The sequence below is a fragment of the Peromyscus californicus genome, unplaced genomic scaffold, assembly GCF_007827085.1.
Source record: "Peromyscus californicus insignis strain IS unplaced genomic scaffold, ASM782708v3 Scaffold_5__1_contigs__length_169319896, whole genome shotgun sequence".
Lineage (NCBI taxonomy): Eukaryota > Metazoa > Chordata > Mammalia > Rodentia > Cricetidae > Peromyscus > Peromyscus californicus.
This window is the reverse complement of record NW_026294573.1, coordinates 99,263,413-99,290,549: the sequence shown is the minus strand read 5'-3', so window position 1 is coordinate 99,290,549 and position 27,137 is coordinate 99,263,413. Positions and strand designations below refer to the sequence as shown.

The 27,137-nt window shown below is 39.1% G+C and overlaps 1 protein-coding gene across 2 annotated transcripts in view; it reads left to right on the top strand.

Annotated features, from left to right (window-relative positions):
* Stx17 (syntaxin 17) overlaps nucleotides 1–27,137 on the top strand; it is a 60,609-nt gene that overhangs the window by 19,517 nt on the left and 13,955 nt on the right. For both annotated transcript variants that reach the window (XM_052714965.1, XM_052714966.1), the window contains exon 4: nucleotides 19,458–19,683. In XM_052714965.1, the coding sequence (XP_052570925.1) occupies nucleotides 19,458–19,683 (226 nt within the window). The remainder of the gene's footprint in view (nucleotides 1–19,457; nucleotides 19,684–27,137) is intronic.

The following is a 27,137-nucleotide window of genomic DNA, read 5'->3' as shown; positions in this document are numbered from 1 at the left end:
AACTATTCTGGTAACAATAACAACAACAGCAACAATGATTTTCAAAAGAGAAACCGGGAAGAGGAATGGGATCCAGAGTACACACCCAAAAGCAAGAAGTATTACTTGCATGATGACCGGGAAGGTGAAGGCAGTGACAAGTGGGTGAGCCGTGGCCGTGGCCGAGGAGCCTTCCCCCGGGGTCGGGGTCGGTTCATGTTCCGGAAATCCAATGGCAGGATTTTTAATGCACCCATGTTTGGGCTCCATCTCATGAGGTCAGCTGTGGCATTCCACCGGCTAGAAAGTGACAGGTTTGAGATGTTTAGGACTTGTAGATTTGAAGTAGGGGGTGCTCAGTTTACTAATTCCTAGCTGACCTCTTTTGTATATTTGTTACTGTTTTACCAGGAACTGCTGAGTCACATTTCATGTTGCCTAGTTTTCCTTCAGGAATAATAGATTAACTTATATTTTCACAATTAATACATTGTCCAAAAACCTTACAAAATTCACAGTATTTCACAAGTTGTATTAATTAATTGGTTGGCTGACATAATGCTACTTGTAGTTTTAACCTTTTTTAAAAAAATTGCTTTGAAGGGTAAAAGTTTTTCACATATGCCTTGTGCAAATATTTCTTAATTGTTGTGTGTGTTCTTCATGTGTGTTATGTAGCTGTACTTGTAAGACACCAACATCTATAATTTGAGAGTTATAGAATTCTACCTATGAAATGTATTATCCATATTTAGTTATTTACTTTAAAAATAAGTTCTAATTATTTTAAACTCACTTTTAAAAATAGTATTATGTTCAGGGCCTGTGAGATGGTTCGTCAGGTAGAGGCCCTGGCCACCAAGCCTGACAGTCCAGGTTCCATCCCCAGGACCCACATGGTGGAAGGAGAGAGCTGACTCCAGCCGGTTGTCCTCTGACCTCCACATGTATGCTGTGGCACTCAGGCACACCCACACTAAATAAGTAAGAAAATGTATGTCTTGAAAAGATATAATCATTAATTTTTAAAAAAGAACAGTACAATAGAGGCAGAACCCCCACAGTTCTCTATCTTTAAGACCTATTTGGAAGAATTCATTGTGAGGGCTTCGGCTCCTTTCTATGGTACCTTGTTATTACTGACTAGCCCGTGTATCTGTGTGGTTTAGACATCATCTCTTCACCCTGCCCTGTGGGTGGAGCTCTAGCCTCCCACTTCGCTCTCCTGTCTCCCTTCTCCTTTATAATTGCACATAGACAGTCCCTTGGTTCAGCTAGCACTCAGTACCTCATTATTTTGATTATAAGGACATTATTTTCTGCCAAGTCAAATATAGTGAAATACAGTCCAGCCCTTTATTTATTTTTTTGAAGTTAATAACAACCTTATTTTTAATTACCTAGCTTTCTCTCAGTGTATTTTTGAGTTGTGTTAAAATGTTCCACATGTCTTATATTGCTGTCGATGATATTTTCATGTGTTTAGATATGTGTGTCCCATTCTTTATTTTGGAAGTTCTATCCCAAGCCCTTTATCCCCCAGTCCCAGTGTGGACTCTGTCTGATGCATAGCTGGGAACTTCCCTGGTATGTTTCTATGCAGGAGCTGGGAGTTTTCATGGATATTTGGTTTTCCTCTGTATTTCCTCCACTGTTTTGTTGGTTAGCACCCAGAGGTAAAGGATTAAGTAACTGTGTGTCAAAAACCCTCACTGTAGATTCACCAGGTGTAGAATTCCCTTTGGAATTGGTTTTCAAGAGTGAGTACTTTCCAGCTCTGTGTGTAATTCTTTCAAAATCTGAATCACCTGATTCCTCAGACTTTGCAATGGACTTCTTTCCTCCTTGGGACCTTTTGTACTCTGTTTATCTCTACCTAGTACTCTGAAATTTTAATAATGTGTTTTGTGTTGTATCTTATCATTTCCATCTCAAAATTCATTTTCATTAGTTCTGTGAAATTTTATTTATTTATTTGTATTTTGAGACAGGATCTCACTCGTGCACAGATTGGCCAGGAACTCACTGTGTAGCCCTGGGTGTCCTCAAACTTATGGCAGTCCTCTTGACAGCCTTGCAAGTGCAGGGATTGGAGACAAGCGCTAATTTATTCTCCTTCATTCTCCCTCCCTCCATCCCTCCCTCCCTCTCTCTCTCATCTCTCTGTCTCTCCCTGCCTCCCTTCCACCCTCTCCTCTCCCTCCCTCCCTCCCCCCTCCCCCCTCTTTTAATTTGAAGATATTTTGTTATGGGAGCTGGGGAGTTGGCTCAGTAGGTAAAATGACCACTGTGCAAGTATGAGAACCCGAGTTCAGGTCCCCAGCACATGTAAAAAGTCAGGTGTGGCGTGCATATGTAACCTTAGTGAAGACAGGCAGATCTTTGGAACCTGCTGTCCAGCCAGTCTAGATACTCAGTGAGCTCCAGATTCAGTGAGAGACCCTGTCTCAGAAAATAAGGTAGAGAGGAATAGAGGAAGACACCCAACAGATGCTGACCTCTACTCCACACAAAGGGTTACACATACATGTACAAATTGTATACACTCTAGTTTACTGTAAGGGTCAGTAAACTGACCCCCAGACTGTACCTGGCCTGACAGCTGTCTGTTCGTTTGTTTGTCTGTTTACTATTTTATATTACAAATGCAGAGTTGAATAGTTACAACAGAGACGATATGGCTTGCAGAGTCTAAGCTGTGTACTACCTGGCCCTACAAAAAGGGTTGCCAGTCTCTGTTTCACTGAATGGTGGAACTCAGATTGCATGGCTCAGTGGTTAAAAACGAGCCTAAGAACCTGGGTTCAGTTCCCAGAACCCATATCAAAAGTTAGACACCATAGTACATGTCCATGATTCCAGCATTCCTACAGCAAAATGGGAAGCAGAGACAGATGAGTCCGCCAGAAGATTCTGGGCTTTCTAGTCAGGAGAATTCAGTGTAGCAGTGAATAAGAAAGACCTTGCAAAACAGTGCAAGGCAAGAACCGACACCAGAGGTTGTTCTTTACCTTACACACAAGCACATATGCACAAATTAAATATGTTCAGCATATATTTCAATTAGTATAGCTGCAATATAGTGAAAATTGAGATTGTATGAAATGAATGCAAGATGTCCCTACAAAAGGTTCCAGAAGTGCAAGGAATAGCCATTAGTAGCTGCAAATAAGATGATGGAGAAAAGCAGATTGGTTTGAGATTGAGATGGAAGTACGACTTGTTTGTACAAGATGGTAACTAGATTATAGGCCTAAGGAAAAGGTGGCACTTGCCTCTTCCCAGATCCCATGTGCTGGTGCCATCAAGATTTAGTGTAGGTCCAGTGGTCCTGAGCGTGTTAATGTTAATGAGATTATTATGACCTGGGCTTCTTACCATCTTGACTGTTTAATGTTCCACTAATAATCACATGATTTGATTGAGATATTGACTGTGTCAGAGAATTTGCGTACTGATTTTTAAAATCATGTTGACATTATTGGCCTCCATCTGGCATAAAAGATTTATGTGTGCCATTGAAGTAATGAGATCAAATTGTTAAATTCATGTGTTTCCTTACTTTATTCATTTCTGCTCTGGATTTAGTGTATAGGCTTGTTCATGGCTAGTTTGTGATAAAAAAAAACATTTTTTTTTATTTTGGAGAAACAAGTTACAGGTTTTCCAGGTTTATCAGAATTAGGTTTCTGTAAAACCTTCCTTTTTTCACTTTGATTTCATCTTTTGAGACAAAGGACTTCCTATGTGATCTCATTTTCCAACCTTTTCTTTTATGTTTTATGCTTTTGGTATCTTGTACAAGTAATTTTCTCCATACTTATATGATGATAAACAAGATTTTGTTTCAAACTACTTCATTAATTTTATTTTTGAGATACAATGTTATATAGCTCAGACTGGCCTTAAACAAATTATAGAGTTGAGGATGGCCCCAAAATCTTGATCATCCTATCTCTGTCCCCTGAGCCCTAGTATTAACAGGTGTACACTACTATACAGGATACTAATTAATTTGTTCTTAAGTACCTTACAGCGTGTGTGTGTGTGTGTGTGTGTGTGTGTGTGTGTGTGTGTGTGTGTGTGTGTAGAAGTGTTCAATGTTGACTTTCTTTTAATTAGGCTTTCTAAATTTTTGGTCAATGTACATATGTAGTTAGTTTTCATAAATAGATTTTTATAGCCAATTACTTTTAAACTCTTATAATTTCTAATAATTTTTTGTAATCCCTTTGGATATTTTCTTTTTCTAGTTCAACTTTTTGAGACTCATTTTTCTTTTCTTCTCTTACAGTATCACCATATTTTCAGATTCCTATTTTTGATTTCTTGATTTTTTTTTAATCTGGCTTACTGACCACTTGAAAGAGTTGCTTAAAAATAAACTTGTTCAGCCAGGTGGTGATTGCACACACCTGTAATCCCAGTACTTGGGAAGCAGAGGCAGGCAGATCTCTGAGTTTGAGGCCAGCCTGGTCTACAAACTGAGTTTCAGGACAGTTAGGGCTACACAGAGAAATTTGACTTGAAAAGCCAAAAAAAAAAAAATGCTTTTTCAATATATATATTCAATATATATTCAAATATATATCCTTTTATAATTGCCACTTAGGGCCAGAGAGAGGGCTCAGTGGGCAAAAGCATTTGCCACCAAGCCTGACAGCCTGAGTGACACTTGTAATCTGCAGGGCTGAGTGAGAGAACCAAGTGCCAGAAGTGATCGTTCTGACTGTATATGTATGCACTCACGCGTGCACGCGCGCGCATGCACACACACACACACACACACACACACACACACACACACACTCACTCTTAAAATAAAAACAATTTAAACACTATATAAAACAAAACATCTCCTTCTGTAAAATAATTCTTTTATTTAAATTTTTTCATACAGTATATTTTGACCTTATTGCTTCTCTTCCCTCAAATCTTTCCCAAATTTTTCTCAGTGACACTTTGTTATAGAAAACTGGTTTTCCCTTTGCCAGCAGGTATCAATTACAAATTGATTCTTGGTTAAGGGTGGGACCTGTGTTCACTTCCCCTCTGTTTTTATTTCTATTTTTCTGGATATAAAATGTCATTATACTATATTCAAATTATAAATTAATAGCTTGAATCATATGAGACAGTTTGCTTTATACAAGTTACATACAATTTCTGAACTTGAGTTTCCTCAAGTTAACATAATGGTCCCTAACTCTGGGGATGATTTTAAGATTGTCAGTCATATGTGCCAAGAACCTACACAACCCATGTAATAACAGCAGGTATTCAGTAAGTAAGTTTTAAATGGGTTATAGAATCACATTACTTTCATCCACTCTTCTGACCCATCCTATAAAAGTGTAAAATGAATATTTTGGGTGTGGATGTGTGTGCAGGCCAGAGATCAGTGTCAGGTGTCTTCCTCCGTCACCTTATTTTTTGAGACTGAGTCTCTCACTGAACCTGGAGCCTGCCTATTTGGCTAGACTGTCTGGCCAGTGAGCTTCAGGGATCCTTCTTTCTCTGCTTCCACAGTGCTGGATCCCTGGCACGTGCCACTGTGCCTGGCTTTTTTATGTGGCTGCTGGGGATCTGAACTCATCTCCTCAAGCTTACATAACAAGCATGCCAACTGAGCAATCTCCCTAGCCCTATAATAAATATTTTGAAAAACAGTGTCTCTTGTCTCCCCTCTAAATCTTAACACACAGTGGGAACACTGATTGCTAACAGAGGTTATGAAAAGTATCTCTCAGTTTCTGCCTTGAGGGGCCCTGGCTGGGTGACGGTGCAAATGGTCAGTTCAGTATCTGTTTAGAGATTTAAAGCTTCGGGAAGAGTTAATGAAAGTCAGTATTTGAGTAGTTGTGAAATGTGTTATAAAAATTATCTATCTGGATTCTGGATAGTGGGTAATTTTTTTTTTTTTTTTTAGATAAAAGAAACCAGAAGAGCAGAGACATTTAGTGCTTGTCTAAAATATAGTTTTTAAAGGAATTTGAGAATCTTGGTGTTTGAAGTACTTAGTGGCAGTGTTAGGAGTCCAGGTCTCAGTGCTCTAGTGGCTTAGTTACATGCTGTGGGAGGCCAGCTCCCACCTTTTGAAGGGTTCCTATGAGGAGGAGGAGAGAGGAATAAGAAATATTAGATAGAATGGTAGGCCTAGCCGACAAGAGGAAAGAAACATAGGATAGCTTTGGGAGGACCTGGATCAATACCCAGTGGCCCCTTCTGTCTCTTATAAAGGGCTTTTTATAACAATGCCAAGGGACAGGTCAAAAGACCTTCCCCTTGCTAGATCAAAGCCCATTGCACAGCCAAGTGCAGACCCTTCCACATACCTGGTAATCACACACATGGTCAAGTCATCCCCTTATGCAGCCCCGCTGGGTAAAGCAAGCTCGGATCTCACTGAGAAACCTCTGTGGGCTCCCACAAGATGCAATAGTATGGTGGTTCTCAATCTGTATGGTGGTTCTCAATCTGTGGGTCATGACCCTTCCAAGGGGTTACCTAAAAAACATTTGCATATCAGATTCATAACATTAGCAAATACATTAAGACTCATTATTATTATATATTATATATTATTAAGATACATTAAGATTCATAGCAGTAGCAAAATTACAGTTAAGAAATAGCATTGAAAATAATCTAATGTTTGGGGGTCACCACAGCATGAGGAACTGTATTCACAGCATTAGGAAAGTTGAGAACCACTGCCATATTGAGAATCAATTCCCATGTTTAGTCATATTTTCTTTATAATCTCTTGCTCTTATCTCAAATGGATAGGCATTGAAGTATGGCCCTTCACACATAATAGTAGATGCTCATTAAATACTCGAATAAATGAACTAAGTCCCTTTTTTCCCTTTGACATTTTAGTATCCTTGCCTGCTCCCCCAACCTCATACTGAAAATTGAACCTAGAGTGCCATGCAAGCTAGACAAGTGTTCTTCAGTGATCTATGCCCTCAGTTGTGATTTTCAATCTTTTTAATACTTGGTTATTAGTTTAAAATATATTTACACATTATTTTTAGTACTGGTTGATACTAAAACATAGGAAATATCATACTATCAATAACCTTTATGAGGTAAACAGTACAAATAAAGAATAGTCCAGATTTATTTTAATTAAATAGTTATGACTCTGGAGCCCTTAGCAGCAAATCATACTATGTCTAGAATATGTTTGCTGTGGTATTTAAATGTTTACCAGTGGACTTGTGCTTGTGTTTGTAAAGAAATCTGATTAATTATTACGATACCAAATGTTTTCTGCTGTACACAATTTGCTCTCAAAATTGCATGTTATAAAAACATATTAGGAATCCTAAGCCAATATTTAATGAAGGCAAATATATGCATAGCCACTCATTTTTTAATCATCAAATACATAATTAGCCATTTTTTCAGAATTCTCAATTAACTTAGAATAATTGCTTTTTACAATTATCATCCATATAGAGAAGTATATATTTGACTATATCTTAAGCTTTAGACAGGAATTTGGAGATATTTCTGAACAAAGTGGGAAAAGAGACTAGTTATTAAATTTAGTTATTAATCTGAATAAGTGAAGATATGTTCTTATTTGAAAGTTTGGGCATAGTTTTCAGTTTATAAATTTGTATCTTGCAAAATGTGTTAAATACTGAGTTGATAAACTTACCTTTTTAAAAGCTTGCTGCCTGCCGGGCGGTGGTGGTGCACGCCTTTAATCCCAGCACTCGGGAGGCAGAGGCAGGCGGATCTTTGTGAGTTCGAGGCCAGCCTGGTCTAGAGAGCGAGATCCAGGAAAGGCGCAAAGCTGCACAGAGAAACCCTGTCTCGAAAAACCTAAAAAAAAAAAAAAAAAAAAAAAAAAGCTTGCTGCCCTTATGGTTCCATTGTTCTAAGTTGTGGATATTTCTGTAGTTTTATTATTGTTATTATAAGATGGGGTCTCCTGCACAAGCTGGCCTGGAGCTTTCTATGTGGGTGAGAATGAGCACGAATTCCTGATCCTCCTGTCTCCACCTCTGAGTACTGGGATTACAAGAACACTCACCACACTGGTTTAATGCCATGCTGCTCTTGAACCAGGACTTTGTGTGGGCTAACCCTTCCTGTAGTTTCAGGGTTTAGCATTCCTCTTCTGGTCTGACTATTAGAACAGAAATATTTTATCATCTACCATTTCTTGAGAGTTACTGTAGATAGTGGAAAGAGCTATATGCAAAAGAAAAGAAAATTCTTCTTCTGTACATCTTGTGTTTGGTGTAGTGGCATGGGGAAAGAATCAAGAGATTTTGTTTTTATACATTTTTAAATTTTATTCTTTTTTGGTTCTGGAGACTGAACCCAGGGCCTTATACGTGCCAGACAAGTACTCTACTACAAAGCTGTATCCCCAGCCCAAAGTGTTTATTTTTTAACAACATAGAACTGTCCATATTTGGGGAGGATTTTTTTTAGTAAATTTCTTTTTATAAGTATGGGTGTTTTGTCTGCATGTATGTCTGTGCACCCTATGTACTCTGTGCCCACAGAGGCCAGAAGAGAGCATTGGATCCCCTGGGACTGGAGTTGTGAGTGGCCATGTGGGTTCTGGGAATTGAACCCAGGGCCTCTGCAAGAGCAGCCAGTGTTCTTACTTGTTGAGCCATTTCTTCAGCCCCAGGTATGCTGTTTTAAGGGGGTATACTGATGTGGTGATGCAGCCAGTCAGTTCTGTCACTTCAAACTTGTGTCATTTTTTCTGTGGTGACAACATTGACAATCCTCTAGCTGTTTGGACACATACCAGAAAGTGTGGTTACATGTAGTTCCCCTGCTGTACAGTAACATCAGAGTGCACTAGAACTGTAGTTTTGTGCCTGTTGAACAACCTCTCCACCTTCCTCTTCCCTCCCCAGCTTCTGGTGACCATTATCCTACACTCGGCTTCTAGGAGAGCAACCATTTTAGATTCAGAGATCAATGAGATCATTTGGCATTGTTCCTTCTGTGTCTGGTGTAATGCCCTCCAGATTCATCCACATTGCAGATCAAAGGCTTTATTACTTTTTCTTGGGTGCACAGTTTCCACTTGTATGTCTACCTGCCCCCAGATTTTCATTACCAACTCACCATTGGCTGACACTTAAGTTGCCTTTGTATTTTGTTTGACTTTACAGACAGTGCTGTGGATAGCATGGGAATACAGATAGAAACCACTTTGACAAACTGATTTTATTTTCTTTGGATAGACACCTTGAAGTGGGACTTCTGGATTACAAGGTGATCATTTTTATGTGTGGGAACCTCTGTTCCATTTTTTATAATTGCTGTACTAATTTAGATTTCCACACAAGAGTCTCTAAGAGTTCCCCTTTCTCTACATCCTTGATAGCATTTGGGTGTTTTTTTTTGGTTTTTCGAGACAGGGTTTCCCTGTGTAGCTTTGCGCCATTCCTGGAACTCTGTAGACCAGGCTGGCCTCGAACTCACAAACTCACAGAGATCCACCTGCCTCTGCCTCCCGAGTGCTGGGATTAAAGGCGTGCGCCACCACCGCCCAGCGCATTTGTTATTTTTTAAGGTAGATTTTTTTTTAAGTAAATAAATACCTAACATAATTGATGGTTACACTTGCCATGAAGAAAAGTAAAGCCAGGGATCAAAAATCATAGTAATGAACTCATTTTTATAAGTAGTTGTTATGGAAGGTTCTGGATAACATTTTAGGAAAACCCTAAAGACACGAAGTCCTAAACTCAGGAATGGAGCTCTCAAGCAGGGGAGAGTCTGGTGTGAAGGCTGTGGTAGGAGGATGTGTGGCATGTCCACCGGACGCTAAGGAGGGTGTGTGGCTAGTGTGCATGAAGAGTGTACAGGAGATGAAGTCAGGCTTCAGCTGGGGCACACCACGGGAGGCCTTGAAGGAAACTAACTCAAGGATTGGGAAGAAAGCTCTGGAAGGTTTTGAGTATATAGTGACCTGAGACAACCTGAAGACATCTCTTTTCTATTATAATAATGATATCTTGAAGGGCCAATGATAGGAACAAGCAGATGAAGAAGGCGGCTAGTGTAATCACCAGGGTACTGTTTGTTAGACATGCTTTTGTGTGGTGTCTACTGGGAAGACAGGAGCAGGTGTGTACTCATCCCATACAGGGAATGAACTACAGATCAGAGAAACAGTTCCACCAAAGTCTAACTTAAGTGAACCAGTGAGTTTATTAAGGGTTACTTACAGAAGTATGGATGAGTTGAAGGCAGCTGCATCCCTGAAAATCCACTGTAGCTGGGGTGAAAACTCACAAAAGCTGCTTCCCTGGAGCTTTCTGATTTTCAGGCAGCTTGACTGGTGAGACAGTCCCTTCTACCCAGCAATATAACCTTGCAGGAGGGGCTTATGGCTCTTCTAAGTTTCAAGAACTTCCTCAGACTTGTGAGTTCAGTTCCTGACCTTTTGTGTTCTGTTAACTTCCTGCTAACAAACCTTTTTCCAAGATAGAATATTTTAATTTGCTGTACAACATTAGTGAAGGTATACACAATACCTTTAACATAATATACACAATACCTAAAATAATATACACAATACCTTTAACCCACCCCACCCCACGTGACTGATAGGCAAGATTTTTACCTGCTCTCTTTGTAACTCTACTAGATGATCTCTACCCCAAGTCTAACATAATAGGAAGCTGCCTGAAAGCAATTCTAACATTGAGAACATTAAAAAAAATGATACATGCACATATTTTAAACACATAGAAACATTTAAAGTTGTAAGATAATATGATAAACACCATGCATTTACCATTCATCTATGTCATATCCTCATATATGATTTTCATAGTTCCTTCCTTTTCTTTTTTCAAGAAAGGTGCCAGTTCTAGCAAAGCCCAGTGTGTGTCCTTCCTCCATCCTGCTTCCCATCCCCCACTTCATCTGAATGAAATCTTTGTCTGACTTAAGTAGAACTATATAAGTAATTTATTGCTACACATTTCTTCTCCTGTTCCTCAAATGATTTTCTTGTGGTATTAACTGCCATACATACTTAAAGTACCTAATCTTTAATATATGTTTGACCTGTATCTATATGATAAAGGTCTCCCATAATCAAGGTCATGCATATTTGATCACCTGAACCACTTCTCTCTGCACTCCTGGAGCCCTGTGCCCTCTAGGTCTCTCTCTTCCCCGACCCTCAAACCACTAACTGGCTTTCTGCTGCTGTTCACTAGGTAGGAGATTTCTTAGGACTTTATGTAATCTATACAGTTTATGAAAAACATAATCATAGAACACAAAATCCAGTTTATTTCACTTTGTGAATGTTCCAAGTTTAACCCTCATGTTCTATGCATCCATATTTAATTTCTTTTTATTAATGAATAGCATTGTATTATATGAATCTATCATAGTTTATCTGTTTACCTGTTAGTAGACATTTGGTTTGTTTATTGTTTTGTCTGTTACAAATAAAGCTGCTGTGAACATTTTGGTGTGGACAGAGAAATTGTTTCTCTCGGGCAAATAACTTAGGAGCAGAATGATGGCATTGCATGATAGTTTTATTTAACTTTTAAAGAACTGCCTGTTTTTCAAAACAATTGTTCCATTTTATTCCCACCTAGTTTCTCATGTCCCTGTAGACACTTGATATAGTCAGTATTTTTAATTTTATCTACTTTAATAAGTCTGTAATGTGCTTTGTAACTTTAATATTCATTTGCCCAATTAATAGTTAATGATTTCTTTTAGACAGGGTCTGGCTGTGTAGTTGGGGATGGACTCCAACTCCTCATCCTACCTTACTCTCTCTAGAGTGAGTCCAGACATGCCTCACCACATCCAGCTGCTTCCATTTCAGTTGGGGTGGTTTTTCTCTAGTTGCACTGTCTCCCTTCTTGACCTGCTAGCTATAACTTCACTCTTTTAGTAGTTGTTTTAGAGCTCATTGTAGTCATCTACTACTGTTTGTTTTCAAGGGATAGTATAGAACTTCTTCCCATGTTTAAGAAACTTGAACACACTTGTGTTTCTCCTGTACCTCTTTATACTGCTGCTCTCCTGTACCTCACCCCTGCAGCCCCTAGAACACTTAATTGCCGTGTAAGGTGACTTGGTGGTGGTGTAAAAGCCTGTGTAGTGCCCATGTCATTCTATTCTGATGTGCTTACAAGTGCCTCTGTGTAGATCCATCTTTTTGTCTTTCATCTTACCTTTAGCTTTTAAAGATTTGACATTGCTTGGGATAAAGTTCTAATTGGATGAACTCTTTTCTCTCTTTTTTTCTGTTTAGGATAGAAACTTTAGCACATGTAGAATTCTGGACTTGGAAGATAGTCCGTTGTCACCTCACTTGGGTTCCTGTGAACCCATCTTTGTGCCTCTGCAAGCTGTCTATTTCCTCTCACTGCTCTTACGACTTTCCTGTGGTCACAGCTTTGGGGACTGTCACAGGACATGGTACATTTTCGTCACTGTCACGTGCTTCAGTTTGTTGAGTTTCTTTGACCTCTCAGTTTACTGTTGCGTTATTTCCTGCTTCCTTGTCCTTCTGTCCCTCCCTTCTCCAAGAACTCCAGACACATGTGCTTTTGTGTCATGTCACAGCTGACTGGTGCTGTTAAAGAACTGCTGCCTTTTCTCTTTTCCTTTTGAGTGGCACCCAGTGCTCTGCCTCTGTCTCCTAGTCTCTAGTGGTGGGGTTAGATCTATCATTAGTCCCTTTCATATATTGTCATCTCATACACATTGAAGTTGTCACCTCTAGAGTGTTTTGACTTGGATTTCCTTAATTATCTTCCTTATTGGTACTTAATTTTTCAAACATGTAAAATGCAGTTGAAATAACTTAATATCCCTTTCTACTGCTTTAGTGTCTGTGTCATTCAGGTCTATTTTGGATCTGTGATTACTCCCCCCATTATAGTTCCTATTCTCCTGTTTCTGTATCTGTCTGATGATGCTTGATCTCGTTAACTGCTGTATGTTTTTATGTTCCTATAATATTTCTTGAGCATTCTTCTGGATTGTTATTAAGTTGCTAGTTACTTAGAACCAATGCGGTAATGCTAGGTCCTGCTTTAACGATTCCTTAACTAGAGGCTAGCTGGAGCAGTGCTTAGTTTGCTCAATGATTCCTCCTTTCTGAGTGCCCTCGGTGCCGTGTGGATGGGAGGTTTCTAGTGTTGCTGGTGGAGACAAGTGCTGCCTCTGCCCTGTGGGAGTGCTGGGCACTATTTTTTTTTTTTTTTCATCTCTTCAGATGATTCTTTCCCCAGCCTTGTATGGGTTCCTCACTTCAAGGTTCTACTTCATTTCCCACCAAACACTCTCTAACAGTAGCACCTGGGTATCTCCAGGGCTATAGTACATGTTTCTTTTCTCCCCAGTGCTCGAGTCTCAGAACTCTGCTCTCCTTGGACAAGCTGACCAGTCACTAAGGTTTTGAAACTGCAAGTAGATATGCTTAACATCTTTCTTCTTTGGAGTAAGGAAATATTAGCATTAAGAAAGACTTTTGTGGCCAGTTTTTACAAGGAAGTGAAGGTGCTGGAAACTGTTACTGTGTAAGTCATTGGAGAACCATCGTGGCCCTTATAGAAATGTCCTCAGCCCCACTTCTCCACAGACATTGACTTGGAACTTGTTGGGAGCCGATATATCTGAGGCTCACCTTAGAGATTCTGGTTCAGGAGATTTCAGAACTCATTTGGAAGGATACTGCCTGTAAGAAGTCTACTCAGTTCTGTAAGCTGCACAGATACACAAAAGTAAAACCAGTCAGAGACTCGGTAGATGGGAAGTGTGCCTTTCATGATCTTACTAGGAGGCAGAAGGAATACTGGGTCTACTTTTTTATTTCCAAAAAGGGTGTTTGGGCAGGAGGAGAAGCAATAGAAAAGGGAGCGAATGAGGGGAACAGACAGCAGTTCAAAGGGAAGGAGTCAATTGGGAGGGCAGGGGAGGTAGCAAGCGGCAGGTAAGAAGCAGCTTCCTAATTGGCGTCAATAGAAAGGAAGTTACTCTAGGTTATTGTGAGTTCAGAGGAATTTAACTTGAATTTTGCTTTAAAATATTTATGAGATTAATCTGGACTCTGGGTCTTTGACCTGTGTCCTAATTGGCATAGGGTAGGATGGGGTGGACAACATCTAAGGCATCATGCTGTCTCCCTCTAGGAAGGACAGATGCTGCTCCTCTACTTGGCCCAGTGCTTTTGCCCAGTGTGTAAGCTCGTTCAGCTCAGTGCTGTTAAATATGGAAACAATAGGGTGTCCTGCTGCAGATGAAGTGCAGACCAAGAGGGCTTTGTGTTTAGTATGTCCCTGAGACTGTTTTTCAGAGACAACACCAAGCTACTGCTTTGTGACACCTATCCAGATCTCTGTAGTGACACAGATTTCCTTTGGGCATGTTTCTTACCCCCTTGCAAATTTGAAATTTTCCTTAATACAGAATCAAAAGCAAGACAGGAGCTACGTGGTTCTGCTCTCTGCATCATCTGTTAGCATTACACCATCTGCCCCAAGCAGGGGCCCGAGCCTTCTCTCTTGTTCTTGTTGTACGTAGATTTTTATATCCTCTTATTGTTCTTAACGTTTTCACCAGCCTCCGCTCATTCTGGGCGCTTACTTGCATGATTCTCCTTGTTTCACACCACTCTTGGGTTCACTCGACTCCCCCCGCCCACCTCCCCACCCCCCTTTTGGTAAGTGTCTCAAGATTCTGAATTTCCTATACCATACCCTGCAGTCATATCTGATTCCTTAGATGTGACTTTCTTTTATCACTTGGGATTTATTTGCTTTTATAGTGTCATAAGTTCACTTTTTAGAAGGTGATACCCCCCCCCCCTTAAACCTTATCACAGTAATTTATGCTGTGGCATCATACAGCCTTTTTCTTCAAAGCTGATAAAATTAACTTCCCCAGGACTCACAAACTGCAGTATTCCTCTTGCTGTCATCTATCAGTCACTCTATGCTGATGTGTGCCTCTCAGGGCTTATCCCTACAGCATGGTTTTATGTTGGTAGGTCGGAATTCATCCCAAAGAAGTAGTCTCTTTCATTACTTCTTTCACCCGATGAAAGAAAAAAGATTCATAGGCTAATAACTCAACCTACCTCCACAGTTAGACCTCCACGACATCTTATCCCTACACAGGTGTTTTCAACCATATCTATCCTTAGGTTGGTTATCACTTAGATCAATGTAAATTTCTTTTCTAAAAGCATTCAACTCTGAACTATATTAAATGTACTATAGACTACTTACACTGTAAATATACTCCTAAATAATTATACTTAGGTACTCGTGCACCAAAATGGATAGCTACAAGCATTCTAGAAGGCCCTGTGGCCTTGTCTCGATTACCATTACCTTTCACCAGAGGCATCACCATCCTGACTTTTGTGGCCAATATTTTCTATCTTCTCTGTTTAAATTTGCCACCAAATGACTCCTTAAGACAACAATTTGACTCAACCTGTTTTAGAACATTATAGAGACTGAACTAAGCAGAGTGTGTCTTTGAGACTGCCTTGCTGTTTACTGATGTTGCCTGTAACAGTATCTTCTAGTCCATCTTTTTTTTTTTTTTTTTTTTTTTTTTTTTTTTTTTTTTTTACACTTTTTTTTTTTTATTAATTTATTTTGCAATACAATTCAGTTCTACATATCAGCCACGGATTCCCTTGTTCTCCCCCCCTCCCGTCCCCCTCACCTTCCCCCCAACCCCCCCCCCCCCCCCCATTCCCATCTCCTCCAGGGCAAAGCCTTCCCCACAGACTGAGGTCAACCTGGTAGACTCAGTCCAGGTAGGTCTAGTCCCCTCCTCCCAGGCCGAGCCAAACAATCCTGCATAGGCCCCAGGTTTCAAACAGCCAACTCATGCAATGAGCACAAGATCTGGTCCCACTGCCTGGGTGCCTCCCAAACAGATCAAGCCAATCAACTGTCTCATCCATTCAGAGGGCCTGATCCATCTTTTGAAGTGGGCCTGTTCACTTACTACTGTTTCTGTACTGAATTCCTACATTTCCCTCGGATTTCTGCACCTTGTTTGTGAGACTGCATGAGTTTGCTGTGGATAGTTTCTTTTCCTTGTTGACTTTTGGTATCAAGGCCTAGTCTTTGACTATTCCCATGAGGAATTCATATAATTTCTTATAAATATTTGGTAAAACTGACTAGTGACACAATTTCTGCTGATTTTGCTCTGTTGTTTAAAAACAATTTGGTTGACTGTTGTTTACCATGGGGAAAGGAGAGGCAGGACAATTTTTAAAAATACACATTTAATTTGTTTAATAGTAACTAGGTATAGTGACCAGTGCTTACAGTCTCTGCATTCAGGAGGTAGAAGCAGGAAGATCAGGAGCTTGAGGCCAGCCTTGGCTCCATAGCAAAATTGAGTCTATCCCAGGCTGGATAAGACCCTATCTCAGAAAACAAGAAAAACAAAATTAATGTTTATGTGACCATTTAGGTTTTGATTTTTCATCAGTTTGATAAATTACAGTTTTGTAGAAATTTGTCCATTTTATCTTACTTTTCTAACTTATTGGCATAAATTTATTCATAATCTCTTTTGTTTTGGTTTGGTTTTTGTTTGTTTTTCAAGACAAGGTTTCTCTGTGTAGCCCTGGTTGTCCTGGAACTCCCACTGTAGACCAGGCTGGTCTTGAATTTAGATATCCATCTGCCTCTGCCTCCTGAGTGCTAGGATTAAAGGTGTGCACCACTCTGCCTGGCTTATTCATAATTTCTTATTATCTTTTTAATTCTTTAAGATTTGTAGTGATGCCTCCTTGTTTATGATTTAGGTTATTTGTGTCTGTTTTTAAAACTACTTTTGTGAAGCTTATCAGTTTTTTTACTCTTTCCAAAAACAGTTTTGGCTTTGTTAGTCTGTTGTGTACCTGTTTCTTTGTCTTATTAAGTTTATTCACATCTTTGTAATTTTCTCCTTTTTATATTTGCCTTTGTTTTTGTATTTTCTTGTAGGTTCTTGAGATGGATATTTAGCTTGCTAATTTCTAGCCATTCTTTTCTTGTTTTTCAAATAAAAGAAAAGTCCAGGGAAAGCTGTGTATGTCAGCTGCATGGAGGGGAGGCCTAGAGTAGAGAAAAAAGCCAGCCTGAGGGTCAGAGGATGGACGTTCATGGATGAGGGAACCCAAATTGTCAGGGAATTTAAAAGCATATGTTGGCTCTGTCAAGCATCTGAAAGGAAAAGACAGAAGAGAAGAAAAAGGAAGGAAGCTGTCTTAGTCAGTGTTCTATTGTTATGAAGAAACACCATGACCAAGGCAACTTTTATAAGAGAAAGCATTTAATTAGGGATCAGTTCATTGTCATCTTGGTGGGGAGCATGGTGGCACTCAGGCAGACATGATGCTGGAGAGGTTGAGATTTCTACATCCTAATTTGCAGGCATCAGGAAGAGAGAGAGAGGCGGGGGAGGGAGGGAGGGAGGGAGGGAGGGAGGGAGGGAGGGAAGGAGGGAGGGAGCATGCTACTGAGCCTTGCTGGGGTTTCTAAAACCTTAAGGCCTACCCCAAGTGGCACACTTCTTCCATCTCGGCCACTCCTCCTAATCCTTCTCAAGTAGTGCCACCCCCCGATGACTAAGCATTCATATATATGAGCTTATGGGGTTCATTCTTAATCAAACAACACAAGGGCCTACCTAGCTGAATATCATGGCAGCCCCTAGAGACAGCCTAGTCCTATGCTAATATATATGTAGTTGGACTACGTAAAACTCGTTTTACGAAGCACTATAAATTTTAATATGTATTACTTTTCTTTGCATTCAAGCAATAGTATTTTAATTTCCATTGTGATTTCTTTCTTTATGTACAGACTATTTAGAAGTATCTTTCTTCCTTCTAGATGTACAATAGATATATTTCTGTTAATGATTTCAAATTTAACTTTATTATGCTCAGAGTGCATGCTGTGTATAATGTTAATGTTTTTGAAATTTGTGAAAGTTGCTTTAACATTGTTTTTTATGTATATATTTTGTATGTTGGGTTAATGTTCTAAGTAACTTATATCAAGCTGTGTAAATTTCTTGTTCAGACACTCTATACCTAACATACCCTTGCCGTTTCCTTTATTAATTACTGAGGCTTTTAAGACCTTTCTTTATGACTGTGGATTTATTTAAAATTTTTGGGCTAGGGAGATGGCTCAGTGAATAAAACATTTGCCACCTAAGCATAAGGACCAAAGACAGGCAGGCATGGTGGCTACCTGTCACCAAAGTACTTGGAAGGCAGAGACAGGGAATGCCTAGAACAAGCCGTCTGGCTAGACTAGCTGGAATTAGTGTACTCCAGGTTCATTCAGAGACCCTGACTCAGAAAATAAAGTGAAGAACGACCAAGGAAGACCCTTGATATCAAATTTGTGCCCCCACATGCATGTGCATTACCACATGCTCCCTCCCTACATCCAAACATGAATACTCACACATACACATATAGAAAGAAAACAATTGGTAGTTGTCAGCTTTTGTATGATATATATTCTGTCTGTGTTGTTATATATTTCTGAAGAGAATCTTATTATAAAGTGATTCTCAATTTCTGGTAATGTGTTGGCTTTAAAGTGTGTTTATCTGATAATAATGTTGCTGTAGTCATTCTTAGGAGAGGATGGTAGGTTTATGTGGCTTTTTAAAATTTTTTTAGTTTGAACCATTTTATATTTATGTTTAGATGTATCTCTTTTGTTTGTTTATCCATTTTTAAATAATCTTTATTTATAATGCATATTTGTTTAATTTATATTTGATATAATTATTGACTATATCATTTGTTCTATTATTGCTTTCTTTTTTTAATTTTAATTTTTATTTTAAGCATAGAGTGTATGTCTGTATACCACGTGTGTGCAGTGCCCATGGAAGCCAGAAGCCATCAGATCCTCTGGAACTGGAGTTTCAGTTGGTTGAGAGCTGCCATGTGGGTGCTGGGAATTGAACCTGGGTCCTCTAGAAGCAGCAGCCACTGCTCTTAACTGCTGAGCCATCTTTTTAGCTCCTATTACATGCTTTTATCTTATGCTCTGTTGGTTCTTCTTTCATTTCCATTTTTTACCTTACTCATTTTGGAATTGTTACTTTTATTAGAAATTATAGAATATATCTGTGACTTAGCCATATAGAGCATATGGGTCCTTAGAATATTTTAGTTCTATATGTGCCCCATAAGCTAAATGCTAGTTGTACAGCATTTACAGCATAGTAGTCACATGCAATAAAGGAAAAATTACTATATAAATTCAAAGTTTGAGGGCATGGATTCTAAATATGTTGGATTTGGCCAGCCAAGAGATGTGGGAAATTGAAAAATGCCCCATGGTAGACAATATGCACTAATTTGCATTCATAATCATTGTAGCAAATTATTCTGAAAAGAATTAGGTCTTATATGGAGAGATGGCACTGGTAATGTTTCTTTTTTTCATTTATAGCAACTCCGCTCTAATATCCGAGAAATGGAAAAGCTTTGCTTGAAAGTCCACAAGGATGACCTGGTTCTTCTGAAGAGGATGATCGATCCTGTGAAGGAAGCAGCAGCAGCGGCCACAGCAGAGTTTCTCCAGCTCCATCTGGAGTCTGTTGAAGAGCTCAAGAAGCAATTTAATGAGGAAGAAGCCTTATCACAGTCTTCTCTCACCAGATCCACGACTGTTGGTGGTAACACATGTCTTATTCTTGATACTAGTAGTGCTGATAGCTAAAGCCCCTATTCTCAGGTAGAACAAAGAGAGGCCTTGTATGTCCCCATGAGTCTGCTGGCCAATCCCAAACAGACCAGATATGTGTACCCTGGAAATTTTGCAAGATAAAATTGTGTGGATTGGAACTTGGGGGCTTCAAGTACCTGCTTGCCCATATATTGAAAAGAAAAGTTAAAGTTACTACTAAAGATAATATTGTCCTTGTATGAGATGTGCACCTCTCTCCTCTCCAGTGCAGGGGCAAGCTGTTTATGTAGTTGGTTGTTTTAACTCTTTGCTCTTTAGAGGACCTGCCACCCAGCTCCTAAATAAATACATGGAGTCTTATTCTTATTTATAAATGCCCTGCCTTTGCTTGGCTTATTTCTCATCAGCTTTTCTTAACTTAAATTATCCTGTCTACCTTTTGCCTTTGGGCTTTTACCTTTCTCTATTTCTGTATATCTTTTCTTTCCTTCTTATTCTGTGTCAGGCTGTATGGCTGGGTGGCTGGCCCCTCGCATCCTCCTCTCCTCCTTCTCTCACTCCTCACTCTTCTGTTTAGTCTCTCTGCTTGGCAGCCCCACCTATCCTTTATCTAGTCTAGCTATTGGCCATTCAGCTCTTTATCAGACCATCAGGTGTATTAAACAGTCAAGTAATAACAGCTTCACAGAGTTAAACAAATGCAGCCTAAAGAATGCAACATACCTTTGCATGATTAAACAAATATTCCACAGCATAAACAAATATAACACATCTTTCACTATTTTACAACATGTTTGGGAGCTGTTCTTTTAGACTGTTCTTTTATGGCTTCACATACTTGTTAGGTCTCTCTCCACTCTCCATTCTCTGAATTTAACTAACAAATGAAAAATTTATGGTGGGATCATGGTGTCAACTTTTGTGAAGTAATATTCTAAGAAACAGCCTTATGAACACAGTGTTATATCATTTCTAAGGATGTATTTGATAATCCTAGATGACACTGTACTAGTATCTTTTATGCAGAAAAAAATTATCTTAATATATCTTAATACTTCAAAGTAGCTGTTTTTTGTTTTGTTGGATAGTTTGGCTTAGATTTAAATCTTATAAGTAGTGAGTAGAATAACTAATAAGGTTTCTATAATTGAGTTATCTCCTAGAAAGCTTAAAGTCAAATTTTTTATTCCTCAAAAACTAAACTTGTAAAGTATGTTGGCTTTATTTTATAACTACTGACCTTGTTTCTTTTTCTGTTATAATTGTTTATCTTTTACTTTTAATTTATTCCATTTCCTTACATTTTATATCTGTTAAGAGACTTTAATCCTTATGAAAAATATGGGCTACAAATCAATTAGAAATTAAAATGGAAACTTAGGGATACTGTACCTGGCCAGATTTCCTTTATTATCTACCGGGGCACTCTTGTTTCCACTCCTTATCTCTAAATTTAGATTATTTAAAATGTATACATGTTCACTGCTAATGATTCAGTACTTTGCAAGGGAATGCAGAAATATTTAGGCTGCCTAGCAGAGTTTCTGGGTAACATTACACAGTGATTTACACATATTGAACTGTTCATAGATGTATTATAAATAAAAAACAAATAAGCAAATATATATTAGAGACAATTTTGTCATTTCAGATATGCTACATACCTGTAATCCCAGCACTTAGGAAGTTGGACTAGGGTGAGCAATTGAGAGTTCAAGGCCATCCTGGGTACACAAGCGAGCCTTTTCTTATAAGACTAAACCAACCAACCAACCAAACAAAAAAGTACTCTAGTCACTTCTCTGCATAGCCAGTGCTAAAATGTTAGTGCTCAGCTCTTAAAGAACATTTGGGGGTCGTGCTTTTTGGTAGTTTGTTGTTACTGTTTGCACAGTTCTATGATTATCACCACCATATTGGTGCAGAGGAAGGCTACTCCTACCACAGAGTATGAGCTGATGCCTTTTGTGCATAGCTAGAGACTGGGCTTTCTACTTCCATGTGTTAATGGACTGCCTTCTATACCTAGACATTTGGCAATGATGGCAGTAGTAACAGTGAAGATAATAGGATTTTCTGGAAAGAGTAGCTGGTGTCAATCTCCTCCTCTTTAACTTCAAGTGGCCCATCACTAGTGTTTTTATCTGAAGCAAAATACTTAAATTCATCCAGGACTTTTCTCACAATAGTAACATAATAATTGCTTTAATTTGCATTTTGACATTGCATTGTATGCATTTATCCAAGCAGAACTATTTATGGCCAACATGGTTGAGTATATGTCACTGGGGAGTTACCTGGTTACCCTTTTCATGCCAATTACCCTTCACTATAAACATAAGGCTAGTGTGAAACCTGAGACTTGGCAGAATCAGAGGAAGTGTATATATTAAAGAAATAAAAAAAAAATTAGGATGGAGACAGGATGAGGGGGAAGAAACAGCATGTGAAATTAATTTTAAACTATATCGATTCTCTCGAACCTCAATTCATGGACTATCAGATAATCTAAACATCTAATGCTTGCCACTGGAGAACACAGTGCTGATATGATGAAGGCAGTCATTCTGTTTGTAAAGCCACAAAGCTAAGGTATAGCTAACACAGAGTGGAGAGTTCAATTTCTGACTGCTTGCTCTTGACCCCAAGTCCACTGTGCATGGAAAGCAGGGTCTGACCAGCACCCGAGGTCGCAGAGTAAGCCTGTACTTAGTTGCCTTGTATGCAGAAACGTTACTAACAAAGGAGGATAATGGGAAGAACACGAGGAACAAACTTTCACAGGCTTCTGAGGTGGACAGGATTGGGCATGTGCTGTGGCTGCCTACAGACTATGGACTCTTCTGTCACTCAGCGTGTTTTAATCTGTGTGCTCTAGTTTCTCCGTACTTTTGCTTTGCATACCCGTTATAGTAATGACAGCCTATACAGAGAAATGTGTGCTGTTTGCGTGGAAGTTAAATGTCTTAAAATTCTTTCTTCTTTCTAAATCGGATTCTAAATACATTGGTTGGAAACAGATTCAGCAGCAATCTTGCCACATTTCCGTAAGTGAAATCAAAAATACAAAAATAGTTTCTATTTACACATAGAAATAATGAGTAGAATAGGGCATCTTATGTTCTCAAGAAAATGAAGGGAGTTTAGGAGGAAGCTGTGAGTGTTGCTGTATCTTTTTTCCAGATTCTGAGTTCCAAAAGTCAACTCTGCTAATCCTGCTTGATACGAGAAGCTCCCTTGTGTCTCCTTGTGGGGTGACTTTGATTTCCTTCTCATTGCTCCCTATCAAGAGAAATGATGGGCCCATCCATGTGATTTGCATTCAGAATGGAGGTCCATGCCATTTGGGGTGAAGTCGCTTCTCTGCAGTTCCTGTCTGTCTTCCCCCATCCCCACATCCAGGGCATCCCCTTCAGCAACACAGCAGGAAGAGAATCTTAGTCTATTTTCAACAAATACTCTCAGAAGAAAAGATCTCAATCTTAAAGCTGCTGGTAACTTCAGACCAGCCTATAGAATTTGAAGCAATACTGGATTTTTACCTTCAGTGTATGTGTGCACTGAATGGTTCTGCAGAGCACAGAGCTGTTTTTGTCTGATAGTATTCAGAAGATCCATATCCCATTGATTTTATTCTCAAAATCCTCTTCTGCGTCAAGTTGTGACTTAGAAGTCATTTTATTTTGATAGATAGGTTTATGTTCAATATGATCAGAAAATTAATTTCATTGATTCCTTAAACTTGAAAAGTTTAAGGAATGCCTTTGAATTTATTTAGTTTTGTAGAGAAACACTACTAACGTTGTGAAGGTTAGTGGAGATTTCTCATGTATTGGGCTGTACTTCCTGGTAGAATCTTTGCAGTTCACAAGGTACAAAGGAAAAGAGAGGGCAGAACATTGTTATTTACTAACATAGCTTATTTATCACTTCAGCCATGGGGAGTTAACCGTCTTAGGTTTATTTGAATGTATAGCCAGTTATAAGCCTTTATATCCAGTTGTAGGGTTAGAAAACACACACACTCACACATACCACATACATACACCACACACCTATTACACACACTCAAATATACACACACCACACACTCATGTACATACACACCACACACACACACACACACACACACACACACCCTTTACAAGTTTGTAAGAGTTCATAGTCAGGATGAGCACTAAGGTACAAGTTGAAGTAAGTGAATTGCAGAGGTTGTAGAAATTAAAAGAGTTCTTTCTTGACAGTCATGCCTTGAATTGATTTGTGATGTTCAGAGTTGTAAATTAACAACAAGGTTTTACATGGAAAAGAAAGGACATCTTTGTTGTAACTGAGACACATACGTAGTTTGGTTTCAAGTGAGATGGAAATGACCTAATCATTTCTTTTTTGTACTGACCGAAATCTTTTATGTTTAAAATGTCAGATAATTCCCATCCCTATTTTTTTTAGATAAAGCATTTATATATTATAATCTTATCTTGTTTTATAGACCCTGCCTATTTTACTTGCATCTTCTTTGATAGTATGTAGGTTATGACTTAAGATCTTTAGAGTGCACACAGTTAGAGCTCTGCCTCTGTTCTGTCTGATGCTGATCAGGAAGTTACATGGAATGTGAAGTGAAGAAGAAGTCATAGTTCATTCATTTATCTTGACTGAAGTGAAAATTAAAATATTTCAAGCATTTGAAAAAAATAATTGAAAGCTTTCAAGATTGGCTCTTTACTATAATGTTATAAAATGTACTCTGTGTCTGATTTTTTTCCTTTAAGATAAAAACATAGACAATACAGATGGCACTAATATTAAAAAAAAAAAAGAAAAGAAAAAGAGGACAGGAAGATGGGAAGGGGGAGTATTGGAGGTTCCAGGCAGAGTAGAAGGGGACCTTGGGTTGGGCATGATCAAGATATATTGTTGACAAAGAATAAATAAAAATATTCTTTTAAGAAGCATATTAAGAAAAACCTTAGTCTATATGGACAATGTGACACTCCTAGAATCTCAGCAGAAATATATATATATTTTTCAAATAAATCAAGTTTAGAATTGAAAAATAGCTGCTATGAATTCTGATGTCTGCATTGCCATTTTTTGTTCAGCTGATTATGTCCTTCCTGGTCAGGTCAAATAAGCTTTTATCTTAAGAATAAAGTGTTCATTAACTTTGAAGATAACTAACCACACAGTTTTATAAAGTATCATTTGTCTTTAGGCTTGGCTGGGAAAAAAAAAAGAACAGAAAGGAAATAAGAATTAATATAGTTTCATAATGACTGACTCAGGAGTAGGTCAGGTCACAAGTCATCATGTCATTTCCTAACAGGCTTGTAAGGCTTCAGCAGCCTTCTGCTGCCTGCCACATAGAGTCCTTACCTGTTGAGAAAGGCCCCCTCCTCGCTTACAGTGTCTTCACACCTGCACCTCTGTCTTTCCATTCATGCTTGATAATGCCAGCTGCTGATGGCATCTTAGCTGTATTACTTCTCTCTGGAGGTCTTTGCTCATGCTGCTTTCTCCATCTGGCATTTATATTCCTCTCTTCTTTGCCGAGTAATGTCACCTTTTCCAGAAAGTCTGAACTATCTGCCACATCAAGCTAGATTAGAACTCCCTACAAATTCTGTCTCCTTTTCTCTAATGCAGTCTCCCCCTTTTTTTATGATCACCCTTTTGTATGTCTAATTCTTCTAGAATGTAGGTTCTTTGAGAGTAATACTCTGTATTAGTCATGTTTTCATCCATTGTACTAATGACGACATATAATGTTAAAGTTGGACCAGTGAGATGGCTTAGCAGTTAAAGGTGCCTATCACCAAGACCTGAGTCTGATCCCTGAGACCTACATAGGCGAGAACCTTCTCCTACTCTATCAATTTGTCCTCTGACCTCCACATGTGCATCGTGGCACAGACACATGCATGTCCACACACAATAAATAAATAAAGCATAATTTAAAAAGATGGTAATGGAAGACTGCAGGCGTTTTGAGTTTAAAGGAGAGAGCAGAGCTTCTGATGTCCTCTGCATCTCCACTGTCACTGCTCTAGAGCTGGAGATCACCATTTTGTTTGCACTGGATAGATTGTAAAGCCTCCTAGCTGGGTTTTCACTCTCACCTGTCAACTTTATCCTTAACATGTTCTTCACACTATGGCTAAGGTCTGATTATGGCACCTTCCAACTTCCCAGTAGTCTCTAATTCCTTTTATTTGTTTGGTAGTGATCATGTGAGAAAGACACAGCTCTTGGAAAAGCTTTTTGATGCCCCCAAGTAATCTCACCTTAGGCTGTCAGCCTCAACCTTTGCGTTTTTCTTCACTACAGTCTGTGCATCAGCTAGACTGAATGTCTTTCCGTTTCAAGCTTCTGCACACATTGCTCTCCTTGAGTTAGAAACTCCAGGCATCTCCCTGTACCCTTACCCCACTCCACCTGGCTTATTTTCTCTCATCCTCGGGCTTCAGCCTCAGAACCCCTGACTACTCTCTCTCCACATGTCAGGATTTGATGTCGGGCTTACACTTATGTACATCATACTCACCTATGGCATAGTCTTGTCAGATAATACTGACTGACTTGACTGTTACATTTCTGTACCACAGATTCCATGGAAGCTCTGTCCATGTCAGCAACAGTAGCAGTGGCAGCAGCAGGGCCAGGTTCTATGCAAAGTAAACAGTAACTTACTTTACAAATAGGAACAGCAAGCCAGCAACCCAGGATTCTCACAGTGCTTTTTCTGACCAGAGCCGCAGAACTGAGCCCTGTGGTGTTGCCACTTCAGGATGGGTTTATAGCCTACTGTTGTGTCTCTGATAGGCATGCAACAAGTGTCAATTTCATGAATGAAAGATTGGTAAAACCAGTATGAAGACCCAGAAAGACTTGAAGGTAGATGTTTGTAGTGTATATTGCTTTGTTATTATAGTGATGTTTAATAAATAGTTTTTGGTGTGTTGAAAGTTTTTAAAAACTAGAAGTAGAGAAACCATGGAAGTATGTGGAAGAATGAATCTAAGCAGAGTTACATGTACAAAAATATTCATATGGCAAATGTGCTCATTGCTGATGAGATTGTCACCAGTAGAGACTGACGTTAATTGCTACAAGCACATAACTACATCACTTTCCTTCTTTACTAGTACACTGAAGTGCCCTTCTGTATAAATTCCAGCCTACTTTCCTATTTTCAAATGATATGTTTATTTATTTATTATTGTGTGTGTAATGTGTGAGTGTGTGTGTGTGTGTGTGTGTGTGTGTGTAAGTCAAAGGCCAACTTTGTGATATCTGTTCTCTCCTTCATCTCTATGTGGGTTCCAGGATTGAACTCAAGTGTTTTACCTGCTGAGCCATCTCACCGACCCCACTGTCCTGCTTCTGACACCTGTTGTATCTGATCCTTGTTACTAAAATAGCTAAGGCCAAGCCTGAGGA